Source organism: Ovis canadensis, chromosome 1 (genome assembly GCF_042477335.2).
Source record: "Ovis canadensis isolate MfBH-ARS-UI-01 breed Bighorn chromosome 1, ARS-UI_OviCan_v2, whole genome shotgun sequence".
In the NCBI taxonomy this organism is placed as follows: Eukaryota; Metazoa; Chordata; class Mammalia; order Artiodactyla; family Bovidae; genus Ovis; species Ovis canadensis.
Window position 1 is genome coordinate 168419981 of NC_091245.1, and position 14934 is coordinate 168434914.

At 38.5% G+C, this 14934-nt stretch overlaps 2 protein-coding genes across 54 annotated transcripts in view; one reads left to right on the forward strand and one right to left on the reverse strand.

Annotated features, from left to right (window-relative positions):
* The window catches only part of TFG (trafficking from ER to golgi regulator), a 31480-nt gene extending 29676 nt beyond the window's left edge, over positions 1–1804 (forward strand). For 2 of the 4 annotated variants that reach the window (XM_069552151.1, XM_069552173.1), the window contains exon 8: positions 990–1804. In XM_069552151.1, the coding sequence (XP_069408252.1) occupies positions 990–1372 (383 nt within the window). In that variant the 3' untranslated portion in view covers positions 1373–1804. The remainder of the gene's footprint in view (positions 1–989) is intronic. The other 2 variants (XM_069552162.1, XM_069552184.1) reach the window with 1 other exon arrangement.
* A 319-nt stretch (positions 1805–2123) lies between these two features.
* ABI3BP (ABI family member 3 binding protein) overlaps positions 2124–14934 on the reverse strand; it is a 293247-nt gene continuing 280436 nt past the window's right edge. For all 50 annotated transcript variants that reach the window (XM_069551792.1, XM_069551760.1, XM_069551701.1 and 47 more), the window contains 5 exons: positions 8046–8125; positions 7299–7328; positions 6405–6566; positions 4993–5115; positions 2124–3357 (listed from right to left, as the gene is read on the reverse strand). In XM_069551792.1, coding sequence (XP_069407893.1) covers positions 3242–3357; positions 4993–5115; positions 6405–6566; positions 7299–7328; positions 8046–8125 — 511 coding nt within the window. In that variant the 3' untranslated portion in view covers positions 2124–3241. The remainder of the gene's footprint in view (positions 3358–4992; positions 5116–6404; positions 6567–7298; positions 7329–8045; positions 8126–14934) is intronic.

Below are 14934 nucleotides of genomic sequence, written 5' to 3' on the forward strand. Positions count from 1 at the left end.
CTGGTTTGGCAGTTTTCCTCTGTGACCTTTTCCAGTTTTATTCATGGACTATGTCAAAAGCTTTCTTTCATGAGTAAATTTTGAACCCAGGTCCAAGGTGAGTTCAGAATATACTCAGTTCATTCAATCCTTTTTATTTTTTTTTTTTTGATGCAGGGTTGTACACATTTTAATAATTTTCTTATGTATCTGGTATTTAATGCTGACAGGATTCCAGTCAATGGAGAGGTTTCATTGCAAGTAGCTGCAGGTGTGTTTCATGGTAGAGATAAAAGTTTTTAGTGAAGCAGACCTTTTCTTTTAAAAAAGCTTTACATCCTAGTAACTAATGAATATAAATGTTCATTTTTGTGGGGCAGTATGATATGCTTTCTGTTGTTACTGCTATTGTAAAGGCAAACCATGATACAAAATCTAAAAGATTTTAAGGATTGTGAAAATGGGCACTTTATGTTTATTCTTAAATGTTTTAATTTTTATAGGATGAATAAGCCTAAAAAGCATCTCACTAACATAGTAAGTTGTATTTGTTGCAGCATTGTTTCATTTAAAAACATTTATTCTCTACAATGTGTGTTTATTTGGTACTGTTATTAAACAGGCCCCTCAGAACCAGGTTAATGACTAGCTTTTGCATTAATTCCCACAGTTATCATTTGAGCATATACTCTATACTGGGGACTGAGAGTTATGCTAGAACAGGCATTTACTCTCAGGGATTATACAATCTAGGAGGAGTTGAAGTAGGAAAAAAAATATATAGTGATTTTCATTTTAGAGGGTTTACAAAATTGTCTAGAAAATGCTTCTTTGTTACTATATGGTCTTGAAATATAAAATCCACTACTCGCTACCTAAATACTTAGGATTAAGTTTGTTAAATTTCTCTCTCTCTCTTTTTTTTTTTTTTTGTCTATAACAGTAAGACTAATTCTCTGGAAAATGTTTACCAAAAGAAAAAATAAGAGGTGTATGTTTTGCGTTTTCAGCAGGCTATAGTCAGCAGACTGGACCCCAGCAACCTCAGCAGTTCCCAGGATATGGCCAGCAACCAACTTCCCAGGCACCGGCACCTGCCTTTTCTGGTCAGCCTCAGCAACTGCCTGCTCAACCTCCACAGCAGTATCAGGCGAGCAGTTACCCTCCACAAACTTACACTACCCAAACTTCTCAGCCCACTAATTACACTGTGGCCCCTGCCTCACAACCGGGAATGGCTCCAAGCCAACCCGGGGCCTACCAGCCAAGACCAGGTTTCACCCCACCTCCTGGAAGTACCATGACCCCTCTTTCAAGTGGGTCTAACCCATATGCACGTAGCCGTCCTCCCTTTGGTCAGGGCTATACCCAACCTGGACCAGGTTATCGATAAAGAGGCTCAGTTACACTGATGAACGTAGCTGCTAGCTGTTTGCCTCCCAAAAGACTCCAATACTACTATTTTAATTTGTATTGAAGTTCAGGAATTTAAAAAGCAGAGCATTTTTTTATGATACCATTATTGCTGTTAATTGAAAGTATAATTTGCTGGAAGAAAAAAGACCAAAATGGAAGTTTTTTTCCTCCCCTGCTTAAAAGTATAGCAGCTTCGTACTTATTTTGGAACACTACTCTTACATGTGTGCAAAGTGATTGATTTTCTAGCTTGCCTTGTCCAGAGGATATTAAAATGCTAGGTTGAAGTTCAGCCCTCTTACTTGGCTTTTTATTATTAACACGATGTACTAAAGTAGATCCCTTTGAGAAGACTAGCTATTATGTATAAAATGTAACATTGATAGGTTAATAAAGATGATTGAATCCATTAGTGGTCTTGTAACTTAATTTAGTCTTTGGTATTCTACAGATGTGTGTATATATATATGGGAAAAATCCTTAATGATGTTTTGGTCTTGAAATATAGACATTTTATCTTAGGCCTTTGTATTCAGAGAAGCACAGTGCTGTTTGTCTTCTGTCCTGATTTTGGTTTTAAATGACAAAACTTTAAAATAGATCAAGATTAGCATTATATATAAACACAGTAGATATAATATTAAAAGATGCAAGGGAGCTTGGTAGATTCTAAACAACCTGCAAGTTTCCTTATAGAAATCAACCATTCAGAAATGAAGAACTCAGTCTTAAAAAAAACTACATCTCTTTATTGCAGAGTTTATACTGTTTGAAAAATATAAAATGAAGTATTGATAAAACTGAAGCATGTTGAAAGGTAAGCACAGAAAGGTCCTTTCAGAATGAGGGCACCAATGCAGCATTCCTGTCTTCCTCCCCAATGGAGGAGAATAATACTGTTTTAAATAAAAATAAGTCAGATTTTCATTACAGGTTGTTAGAATTAAGAAAACAGCCTCTGATACATTCATTCCCTGTAGATCGTCTGTGTAAAAATAGAGTAAATATCATAAAATGGTAGGCCTCTCATCATGGATTATCCTTTTATGCTTAGACTTCACTACAGTCTTTGGATATAGCTTGATTAGGATTAAAAACAGTACGAACACAACTGCTTAAAGGGATAGTTTGACAAAGAACATTCAGACATTGTAGCATGCTTATGGGTGGAGAAAGAACAAAATATGTATTTTTGAAATGATATATCAAATTCTCAATTTCATTTTCAACTGAAATTTACTGATTCAAACAATGTTTGCAATAATTTGTAGATAATTAATGAAATGTATATTAGCATGAATGGCTATTTAAATGCTTCAAAAGTTACTTAGCTATTACTAAAAAGTTGAAGTTTAAATAAACATGTGAATATTAGGACCTTTTCTCCCCAGATATAATATGCTGATGATAATTTGATCTAATAAGTTAAGCCAAGTAGAGATTTATGGAATTAACAGTAGGAAGAATACACAATAAATGTAAATATTTTTTAAAGTATATTAGTTTTTTGATGTTAATTTTGTTATAAAAGTATCTCAGAACATCATTACAACAGTGTGATAAATAATATACAAATGATCTCTTAAAATAGCATGAACAGGGAGCCAGCTTCCCCAAAAATGTTATTCTGTTAATATCAATATCTTGCTTTCTTAAAATGACTTTGTAAAACCTGATAAATATTCTTAGCAATCTTTCTAATAAACATCTAATATTGCTATTAGATTTTAAACTTTTATACATAGTAAACAAAAGAGCTTTAAATGCATGTAACAAATACCATACTGTTTCCAATTATTTTTTGAAACGATGAAACAGAAGGCACTTTCGAATGTGACTGCAGCATCTACCATTTTCCAGGAATTGTAGTCCCACATTCATACCACTGGACATAATTGATTTGAGTGTGACCACCGATTTCTCCAAATTGGACTGGTTCCTGACGAACTGCTCTGAAATAGCCTAAGAGGGAAATAATTAAAATTAATAGCTGCTGTGTTATATTTTTGTCCTCATAGATTGAAGGGTGCCTTTGAATGCTTGAAGGTTACTCTAGGTGAAGCAGAGTGTTTTAGACTGGATAGCAACAGAGGCCCCAGTGTCTTTCCTGAGGTGGTAATGGTGGGCTAAACATAGGGACACTTAGGATGGGTTGGTACTATTGATACTTGAGAGTGAAAGCTGAAATGAAAAGGGACAGAAGTTGGAAGGGTTTTATATTTGAGTGTCATTGACCAAGTTCAGTATACACTGTATACTTTGAAGGTGTATACCTTGAAGGTGTACTTTCTGCACATTATAACCTAGAGGTAGTCTGAAGAAGTGGCCTGGGTAGAGGTGTGTTGTGCTAAAATGTTAGGAAACAAAAGGGGGGTAGTTCTAAGATTGCTAAATGTCTAAGAACTAAACTTCGGTGAAATCATCCTTCAAGGACCTTACACTAAATGATTTAAAATTCTGCTGAGAATGTAAAATGTTATGGAAATAGACAGAACTTGTATTTTCTATCTAGTTCCTGAGTGGCTATAGTTTCAATTTTCTGTTAATGAGTTCACAGATCTTACTCAGTCATCTTTTACTATGGTTGCTATTTTTAATGCCAGTGACCAAAATATATAGCTAAAAAACAAGTCTCTCTTGGTAGCTCCTGAGTAGTAATGGATATATAATTTACCCTCTCCTACCCTACCTAGACAGGGATTGATTTTCAGTCTTTTCAGTCCTCATGACACAGTTTGGTGCTGAAGTGTCTTTAGAAAGTTGCAGTGGTTAGTCACTTCTTAGCAGAATTCTATTTTCATTGTGTAAATTATTTATAAGGCAAATAATATTTTTCCTTTTATGATAGTAGGAAAACGAAAGTGTGTTGCTCGGTTGTGTCCGACTCCTTGCAACCCTGTGGACTGCAGCCCTCCAGATTCCTCTGTCCATGGGATTATCCAGGCAAGAATACTGGAGTGGGTTGCCATGTCCTTCTCCATGATAGTAGTAAAGCTTTCTTTAATTTTTTTGGGAAGGAATTAAAACCTGCCTGTGTGCTGAGTATGACAAATTATAAAGGTAGTACATGAATGATTTAAGTTTGGGAAATGCTTAAAAGTTTCTTTCAATAGCTGCTTTTGCAGCTTCAGGTTTTCTTAAAGTAGAATGTATGTGTCAGCAACAGAGTCTTGAGGAATGGAGTGAAAGTTGAGAAACTTCTATTAAAGTCTTCATGTTAAGGTCTTATGTAGACAGTCTTTTCTTCCTTGGCAGGTAGAGTAGGAAGACTACAGATTGATTTTTAAAATGATTGCTTTGTTCAGCCTGAGGGCTTCCCTGGTGGCTTGGACAGGAAAGAATCCACCTGCCAATGCAGGAGACCTGGGTTTGATCCCTGGGTCCAGATGAGCCCCTGAAGGAGGAAATGACAACCCATTCTAGTATTCTTGCCTGGAGAATCCCATGGACAGAGGAGCTTGGTGGACTACAGCCCATGGGGTCACAAAGGTCAGACATGACTGAGCAGCTGACACTTTTAACTTTTTGCTCAGCCTGAATGTTTTTTGGGTTCATTTGTAAAAGCCTCTTGCTTTTGAGCAAGCTCAGAAAACCTACCTTCTTTGGTGGGTAACTGGTCAGAAGAGAGTTGCTGTCCTGTGCGTCCATCTAAAAATGAGTCCACAAACTGGCAGTGATCTTCCCCGTGGCCTCTCTGATCGCCTATGTTATAAAATTTTCCTGGAAATTAAAAGGATCATGAGGTATTTCTTTGATTTGGGATAACTCTGAAATAAACTGTTTCAAATAATCCGTCTTCCATGTTCTTGTACTTCCCTACCTGTTCATTCTAGTTCAAGTCATAGTGTTCTTTAAGGGAACCATAGACTCTCCCAGCTGCATCCTTACTTTTACTCTTGCCTTTCCCTATTCTTCCTCTCCTCCTCCTCCCACAGATTAGTCATCTTTTCAACATGCAACTCAGATAATGTTACTTGCCTCCATCAATCTCTCCAGCAGTCTTCTGTTACGCTCAGAATAAAACCCAGTCCCTACCCAGTTTCCAAGCTCCACGTGCTTACATGCCTGCCTGATCTTCCTGTACTAAGCCTCAGCCGTGCTGGTAAACTGGAGAGGCGTTTCTGCTACAGGCCTTCCTGTAATCTTCCTCTACCTCTGCTGCTTTATCCCTTGGTCTTTCTTGGTTCTTTCTCAGTTTTCTTCTCAGCATAAGTGTTACCTTTTGAGGAAAGCTTTTAGGAAAGCTTTTCCTAAACGTTTTAACTAAAGGAGCTTTCATTCCATTCCACCATTTTCTTTCATCCCTCTTTTTTCCTTCAATTTCCTAAATACGAAATTCTTATTTATATATTTGTTGTCTGTCTCTCCCCACTAGATTGAAAGCTTCAAAGAGCAGGAAGAAATGGTTGGGAATGCCAAGAAAATGACTTTGTACAAGTCATGTGTTAATATGTAGCTAAGGGACTCACAGACTTATAAAAGGGGGGCAGCAACAGTCCTGCTTTGTCCCCAGCAACGTCAGAACAAAACAGATACTATTCGTTAAATGATGGAACAAATGTCTACCTTCCTATGTTGGGGTTTAAAATTTTTACTGTATGAATATAGAAGAGAAAAGAACCCACTGAGTCTGGAGGCAAGGGGTTATTCCTTCTGGCTGATGGTCTTAACCTTGCTCTTATCTCTTGACAGACTTAAAATCTTAAATAGGTCATACTCCTTCCATAATTATTGTTAGATACACTCATTTTACTACCAGTAAGCTTTTCATTCTGGGTTGGCTGTAACATAATTGAACTTGGATGTGACTAGTTTCTCTACATTCAACTTTGCCATGATGGCACTGTTTCAAATTGCATTTTCATTATTTACCTCCTTACAGCATTTCTCAGATGCTAAGATTCCAATAACACCTTGCTCAAATAGAAAACCCGTATTTCTGTCATGTCTGCCAGAGTCCATAGAAAAGTCTAAGTTACAGAATGCTACAGAGCATTTCCTGTTCTTACCTGTGAGGGAGTCACTCAGGTAAATCTTGTATCTGAGAGAGTTGCACAGCTGCACCCCTACAAACTTCTTATACCATGTCCTTTTGACATACTGTTTGCCCTTACATTCTGAGTAAGAGTCTGAGTTAAAGGGTCTTTCGGTCCATATGGCATCTCTTCCCGCTGCATAAAGAAAGCACGTGGTTTGAGTTTAGTATCTAACTTTGGGTCCTGCAGAGCTATCTTAAAAGTTTTTTAAAAAGCAGTTTGCAAATTTCATTGTCAGCCTGCTGATACCTGGTTTTCTCCAGTGCTAAATATTGAAGTGAAAAAATACAGGTGTTTAAACACGTAAGCCCCCCGACTAATTTTCTGTCAATAGTGAAGTGAATCTTGGAGCAGTAATGTGTTGAAGTTGATTAGTTTCTGCAGTGCTCAACAGCATCACATTAGGAACAAAATTAGGTTTCTTTTTCTGAGATAAACCGTTTCAGTGTAAACAGTTGCTTTAATGTGACGTTATTAAAAGTGGAGATGAATTTGACAGAAAAAATTCTGTAAAGCAATTATCCTTCAATTAAAAAAGAATGAATAACCCTAACCCTACACAGTGGAATATAACACAGCAGTGAAAATAAATAAAGTCATAAAAGTGGAAGTGAGGGTGCTATATCTTAAACAGAAGATACGAGCTGGTCTGTTATATGAATGAAAAGCAGGTTTCAGAATACTCTACTTGTTCCCGAGACATCATAGGCTGGCTGTGTTACTGAACATTTTAGGTAATGATTCACAGGTAATTGAAGAAGACTAAATGGACTAACGTGAAATCATGACTCAAATTCTACCAGGCCCATTTAGCTGAATCACTGTAGAAAAGCATGCAGTTGTGTTTTCATTGAGGTAGGTACTTACCAGAAACGGGCTCACTCACTCTTGGGTCAGCTGAGGAGAAATAGCAGACAGAGTCAGCGTTTATTAGGTAAGTCCCAGTATTCCAATGACGTGGCAAAGAAGATGGGTGCTTAACAGATGTTACAGAGTCTTAGACAACATACACTCCTGCTAAAGTCCAAACTTGAAAATTGTGAGTTTTGGGGATGGTTCTGCACTGGAGAAGCTCAGCTATGTCTTTTATATGTGGTTTAAGTAGTTAGGAGTCTTTTTTGCTGTACTAGATTTTACTTCCGTTTTCAAATCTTCCTCTTTTTAGCTTCATAAAAAATCTATTGACAAAATCACTAGGATGCCATGAACTGCAGTTGTGCAGATGTATCTCATTAAGGAACTGGAACTTAGGCCAGATCAGAAAATTTCACAGCTGTTCATCATAAAAAGCTATCACATGAATTCCCTTTCTGGATACAACTGGCTCACTGTCTGACATTCTGATTCTAGGCATAGAGAGGTGCATTCATTCACTATTGAGCATAGACTGACCTCATACTTCCTCTCTTTTACACTGATAAGCCGAGCATTTTTCTGACATGAAAATAGGAAAAGCCCAGGTGTTGCTTCTTTAAAAGGTAACTTCATTGGTTTTTCACATAGATGGGTTTTTGAAATCAAGAAATTATTTACCTCGTTTAGCTGGTTTCAGACAAGCTATGCAAACACTGTGACCCTTTATATCCAGCTAGGAATTCTGGCTGATGTATTTACCTGATTCAGTACTGAAGGCCACTGTGTTGCTGGGTGGCCCTTCACCAAGTGGGTTTTTGGGTTTCACCTGGAATTCATAGCTGAAGGAGAAAAAGAACAACATTCTTCAGAAGTAGGAAACAACATCTGGTCATACTTAATGTTGCTCCCAATTGTGTTTTGAAATCATCATGATGTTGAATGCACTTATGTTCTAGAAGCAGCTTCAGGAAAAGAAAAATTTCTTTACTGTTCAAACAGCTTGTCTGTTTTCTAAAAGAAAGGGGCTAATAAAAAAAGACTGTTCTCTTTTAAAATCTCCAAATTAACAGAATAGAAATAGCTGAGCAGGTTGTTAATAGACATCCAGGAAAGCAACATTCGGCGGACCCAGGCTAATTCCAGTAATCAGGAGTCTCAGTTTTTTTCAAACGATTAGCTACTTCCTTGGAGCAAAGAATTGCAAAACTCCCAACTTGGGTTGTTGCCTTAGACTTAGTGTTCCTCACCGTGGGGTTTGAACTACATATGTGAGAATCATGATAGAGTTGTAGTGGAGAAAGTTTATTTAAAATGCAGATTTTTTTGCTCCATCATAGCTACTGAATCCATTTTTGAGGGCTTCCAGAGAGGTATTTATAGTAAGTTTCTGAGATGAATCCTGTGGCCACTGACACATGAGAACTAGATAAACTATGGGAACAGATGCATATGAAAATACTATGTTGCAGGAAGTTGCTGATTATATCACCTGGAACTTGCATCTTATGTGGATCATACGAAGTCACGATACATCCTGAGTAATGGCAGGGTAATGTCACCTCAGAATAAGCATGGGCATAAAGACACCCCCTTTTCCCTCTATAAGCAGATTCATATGGACCAGGTCCTTAACCCTTTACGTCAAAAAAACAAAAGACAAGCCCATATCCCTAATAGTTAAAAGTTAGTTTGATTTCTGTCCTTAAGAATTATGCACTAAATTGCTAGGCAATATTTGACAAATTTCACCCATAGAATACTCACGCAGAGCAAATCCTTTTAAATTCAAACAGTAAAGCTATTTGCCGTTTGCCTAAAACTAAGAGTTCCTTTTAGTAGCAGACTTGGTAGGAAAGTAGTTTCAAATGTAAAACCAGCTTAAGTCACCTGAGAATTGTGAGTTTCAAAATTTTGAAAGACTTTGGGAAATAATTCCCCTTTTTGAAAAGTTTATAATTGACTAAGAGTGCAGAACACACAAAAAATTTTATTAAAAAAGTGAAAAACAGAAGGATGACAGCTCTCAGGTACAGAGGATAACCAACTGAGCAATGACAGGAAAACTCTCTAGGGCTCAAAAGATTTTTGGCTACTGAGGCATTGCATTAAAACACTGCTGCAATCTACAAGGAAGACAGATTGTAGTATTATAATGCCAACCACTTTTTGAGTGCTTCCTACGTACTCAAAAAGTACACTACATATAAAAAGTAATACAATACACACAAACCCCAAGAAGTAAGTATTAATCCTATTTATCAGTTGAGAACAATCAGGCTCTTAACTCTCGTACTCTTATTGTCTTTGCTTTTCTAAACTTCCAAACTTTGTGATATAGGGATTAAAGTATGCAGAGTTTTTATAGTGAGAGACTGCACATGAAAGAATTTTTGTAAACTAATCAGCTGGTAGAAAGTGCCATTATGCTTTGCATAAGAGACTACTGATATAAAGCCACCCATCTCATTTAAATAAATTGCACATACATCAGGTGCTTTGGCATAGAATATTTCCGCAGATTAAATTCTAGCTCAGAGGCCTCATGAACTTACAAAAAAGAGAAAATCATCCCACTGTGGTGAACTGAAAATGGAAAAAAGAAATCACAGGCATCTAGGCTTTGATTCAAGTGGGCAATGCATTCCACATTCTAGGCCATTGCCAAAAATCTCTGCTTTGGCCTAGTCTGATGAAATTATTTCTGTGTCTTTTTTATTTCACAGTTATTTACACTTCAGCTATATTTGTAGTATGGCCACAAATATTGATAAGCTACTTTTGGGGGTTTTTTGGCCACCATTTTATGATACTTGACAAGTTTTGAAGAAATCATGTTAAACCAAGTTTAATTAATAGCATGGGAACTAAAAGGCACATATTTTTGGCTGATTAAACAAAATATAAAAATGGCATATTTTAAAAGGCAAAATTTTTCCCAAGAAGCACATTTTGTCATGAGATTTATGACACTGTAGGTATAAGAGTAATGTACATAGAGAATAGACTTATGGACACGGGGAGAGGGTGAGATGTATGGAAAGAGTAATGTGGAAACTTACATTACAATATGTAAAATAGATAGCCAAGGGGAATTTGCTGTATGGCTCAGGAAACTCAAAACAGGGGCTGTGTATCAATCTAGAGGGGTGGGATGGGGCTGGAGATGGGAGGGAGGTTCAAAAGGGAGGGGGTATATGTATACTTATGGCTGATTCATGTTGAGGTTTGACAAAACAAAATTCTAGAAAGCAATTATCCTTCAATAAATAAAATTTTTTAAAGTAATGTCTTAGAGAAAATATTGATTGCACAAAAATGCTTGGAGAAGAAAGTTATTTGAAATAAGTACAGAATAAAATTTCAAATAGAATATTTGGAAGATAAACACAAATAATAGGGAAAAAAGATGAAAAATGTGAGAAAATATGGGGACGAGCAGATTATTCAGGGAATACAAAACTAGTAGATTCTACAAGAGAGAGGAGGGGAAAAGGAAGGTAGGAAATTACCCTAGAAGTTTTTAAGTAATTTCCCATAACTGAAAGACATGGGTTTCTAGGTTTAAAAGGCCTAATACTTGCCAAGCAATTAGAAAAAAAAAAAGACTAATGCATAGAAATTGCACAATTTTAGAGTACTAGGATAAAGACTAGATCTTAAGTGTTTCTGAAAAGGAAACTGGTCACATTCAAAGAATCCAAAATCAGAATGACATGTGACAGCAACTCCAGAAGTTAAAAAACAATGGAACAATACTTTCAAGGGTTCATGTTATCCTACAATCTACGTTTAGCTAAACAGTATCAGAGTAAAGCATGGATATTTTCAGACACATAAGGACCCAAAAATATCTTCCGTAACCTCTCTTGAAGGTGTGTTTCTCAAGAAATGACAGAAAGCAAGGGAGTAAACAAGGAAGACAAGGATATAGGAATTATCCTCAACATAGGAGAGAGACAAAAGATGATGGTGAGGGGCCCCAGGAGATGTTGCCGTGAACAAACACATGTAACAAATAGGTGACTCGAATATTTGGCCATTTGGAGAAATAACCTAGACATACAGATTTAATAAACAGAAGAAACACCTAAAATAATTGAAAATGAGAGAGGGTGTACTAAGGTGTAATAGGAGGCCCCAAGCCCTCCTCTTCCCACAGACACTTTGAATGTACATCTGCACATAGAGCAGTTCCCTCTGAAATAGATCCAGAAAGTAGCTGAGCAACTCCTCTACATTCGGGAATTTAGAGAATACCCGTATCAAGATGGGTAGCAAGGGCTGGGACACACTTGCCATAAATCCCACCCCTGACACAGCACCATATAATCAAGAGGGAACTCCCAACTTCCTGAGGAGCAAAGTGTTTATAACCCACGTCTAACATCCCAACTTTTAAGACTCTCACCTGAGGGATCGGTCCCTTAAGCACCTGGCTCTGAAAGCCATCAGGGCTTGTGTTTATGAAAACCGTAAGGATATAGCAAATAAGCTTTTCTTACAAGTGTGTGAGCAGTCATGATGGCTATGCCCCTAGTGGAGGGCAAAAGGGCAAAATCACCTATTTTTCTGCCAGTGTTAACAGACAGTGCCCAAGGACCAGGATTTTTTTTTTTTTTTTTTAGGGCCAGGATTTTAATTTAGCAAGTATCTGGGGGCTATGATCCTCCTTGGAAACCAGGGAAGCCATTGGAAAGTTGCTGGTATCTCCCTGGAAGGAGGTTGTAACATATTTGTGCCCAAAGTTTATAGCTTCCATCCAAAGGGTTGAATCCTTGGATCACCTGACTCTGATAGCCAATGGGGCCTTGCATTCATGAGTCCCACAGGACTGTGGCAAAGAAGCAATTTTTAACTAGCTAGTCCCCTAGGGCTCAGCACAGAGGGAGCAGGCAAAAATGCCCGTCTCCCTACTTTTCCCTGAAAGATGTTTACCTGCATACTTTAAAAGCTGACACCTGAGGGTGAGGCTTCTAGTTTTAGCACATATTTAGAGACTGGCTGTGATCTTCTCCAGAGATGGGGAAATTGGCAGACACCTTCCCTGCCTTCTCCCTCCAGCCTGCTCCAACAATAAAAATAAATCACTAATATGTCCCTGGAAGGGACTTGTACAAATGGCTGAGTCTCAGCTTTCACAACTACTGCCCAAGGGATAGGTCTCCATATTGCCTGCTCTGAGAGGCAATTTGTGTTCACAAATACACAGGGCTAGGAAACCAAGAACCAGTTTTTAATGCACACAGAGCACACTTCCCTACCCCACCCCATTCCCTGCCCCAACTATATCCTGGGTTCAGCAGGCAAAAAACAGCCATCTCCCAGTGTTTCCCAGGAAGGGGCTTAACTACTTAATTTCCCAACTGCTACCTAGTGCTTAGCTTGTAATCAGCCTGCATCTAGATGCTGACTGTGATTCTCCCCTTTGGGACACTAAAGAGTTTTGGCACACCCCCAAATACTATGAGCCACTAAAGATAAAGAAAGTTTCTTGGACAATCTCAGAGGTTTGAGAAACAAATAGGAGCTCAGGTTCAGTTCAGTTCAGTTTCTCAGTCGTGTCTGACTCTTTGTGACCCCATGAATGGCAGCACGCCAGGCCTCCCTGTCCATCACCAACTCCCAGAATCTGTTACTAGGGAAGAGAATACGAAGAAAACGCTCTCCTTTTTTGTTCCTTAACAAGGATGACCCTCAAAAATTAGTTTTGGGTAACATTAGATGAAGGGGCTTCCTCTGTGACTCAGCTGGTAAAGAATCTGCCTGCCAATACAGGAGACATAAGAGATGTGAGTTCGATCCCTGGGTCAGGAAGATCCCCTGGAGGAGGGCATAACTATCCACTCCAGTATTCTTACCTGGAGAATTCCATAAACAGAGGAGCCTGGCAGGCTACAGTCCATGGGGTTGCAAAGAGTTGGACAAGACTGAGTGCCTCACACTTTCACTTTTCAACATTATAAGAAATATTGAAAAAATGAAAGGCATATTACACCTCTAGTGAAATAATTGGCTTAGTTAACCATCAGCGACCCCATGAACTACAGCACGCCAGGCTTCCCTGTCCATCACCAAGTCCTGGAGTCCATCCAAACCCATGTCCATCAAGTGGATGATGCCATCCCGCCATCTCATCCTCTGTCGTCCCCTTCTCTTCCTGCCCTCAATCTTTCCCAGCATCAGGGTCTTTTCCAATGAGTCAGCTCTTCACATCTCGTAGCCAAAGTATTGGAATTTCAGCTTCAACATCAGTCCTTCCAATGAACACCCAGGACTGATCTCCTTTAGGATGGATTGGTTGGATCTCCTTGCAGTCCAAGGGACTCTCAAGAGTCCTCTCCAACACCATAGTTCAAAAGCATCAATTCTTCAGCACTCAGCTTTCTTTCTAGTCCAACTCTCACATCCATACATGACCACTGGAAAAACCATAGCCTTGACTACACAGACCTTTGTTGGCAAAGTAATGTCCCTGCTTTTTAATATGCTGTCTAGGTTGGTCATAACTTTCCTTCCAAGGAGTAAGCGTCTTTTAATTTCATGGCTGCAGTCACCATCTGCAGTGATTTTGGAGCCCAGAAAAATAGTCAGCCACTGTTTCCACTGTTTCCCCATCTATCTGCCATGAAGTGATGGGACCAGATACCATGATCTTAGTTTTCTGAATGTTGAGCTTTAAGCTAACTTTTTCACTCTCCTCTTTTACTTTCATCAAGAGGCTCTTTAGTTCTTCACTTTCTGCCATAAGGGTGGTGTCATCTGCATATCTGAGGTTATTGATATTTCTCCCAGCAATCTTGGTTCCAGCTTGTGCTTCCTCCAGCCCAGTGTTTCTCATGATGTACTCTCCATATAAGTTAAATAAGCAGGGTGACAATATACAGCCTAAACTTACTCCTTTTCCTATTTGAGCTGAGGTTGGGCTAATTCAAAAGGTTTATTTCCTACCTGAGACCATTCCATCATGACTGGGAGAGGTGGCTGTTTTATCTAATGTCTAGAAAGCAAACACCTCATAAAGAGTTCAAAATAATAGTCATTAATATGCCCGCCAAGGTCAGGAGAACAAAGTTAACAGAAAATATTTAAAAGTGCCAAACTGGAAAACACAAGTTAAGAGTGTAACACTTGACCTGAAAACGTCATCAGAGGAATTCAACAGCAGAGTGGATTAAGTAGAAGAAAGCGCGAGTGGATGTGAAGATGGGGCTGTGAAATTCATCCAATCAGAGGAGCACCAAAAAAGACAGCTTAAGGGATGTATGGGACATCACCAAATGGACCAGTATATGCATTATTTGAGTCCCAGAGGGGAGTGGGGAGAGGGAAAGAAAAGGGGCAGAAAGCTTATTCAAAGAAATAACAGCTGAAAACTTTCCTAACCAGGGTAAAGAAACATTCAGACCCAGGAAAGCTAGAGAGTTCCAATGGAATCCAAAGAGCTCCATCCCAACATTAACTTTAATAGACCTGCATTAATGACATTAAATTTTCAAAAGTTAAAAATAAGGAAAGAATCTTAAAAGCAGCAGGGGAAAAGCAACTTGTTATGTACAACGGAGTTCCCATAACAACATCAGCAGATTTTTCAGCAAAAACTTTCAGGCCAGAAGGGAGCAGCATGATACAGTCAAAAGTGCTGAATTAA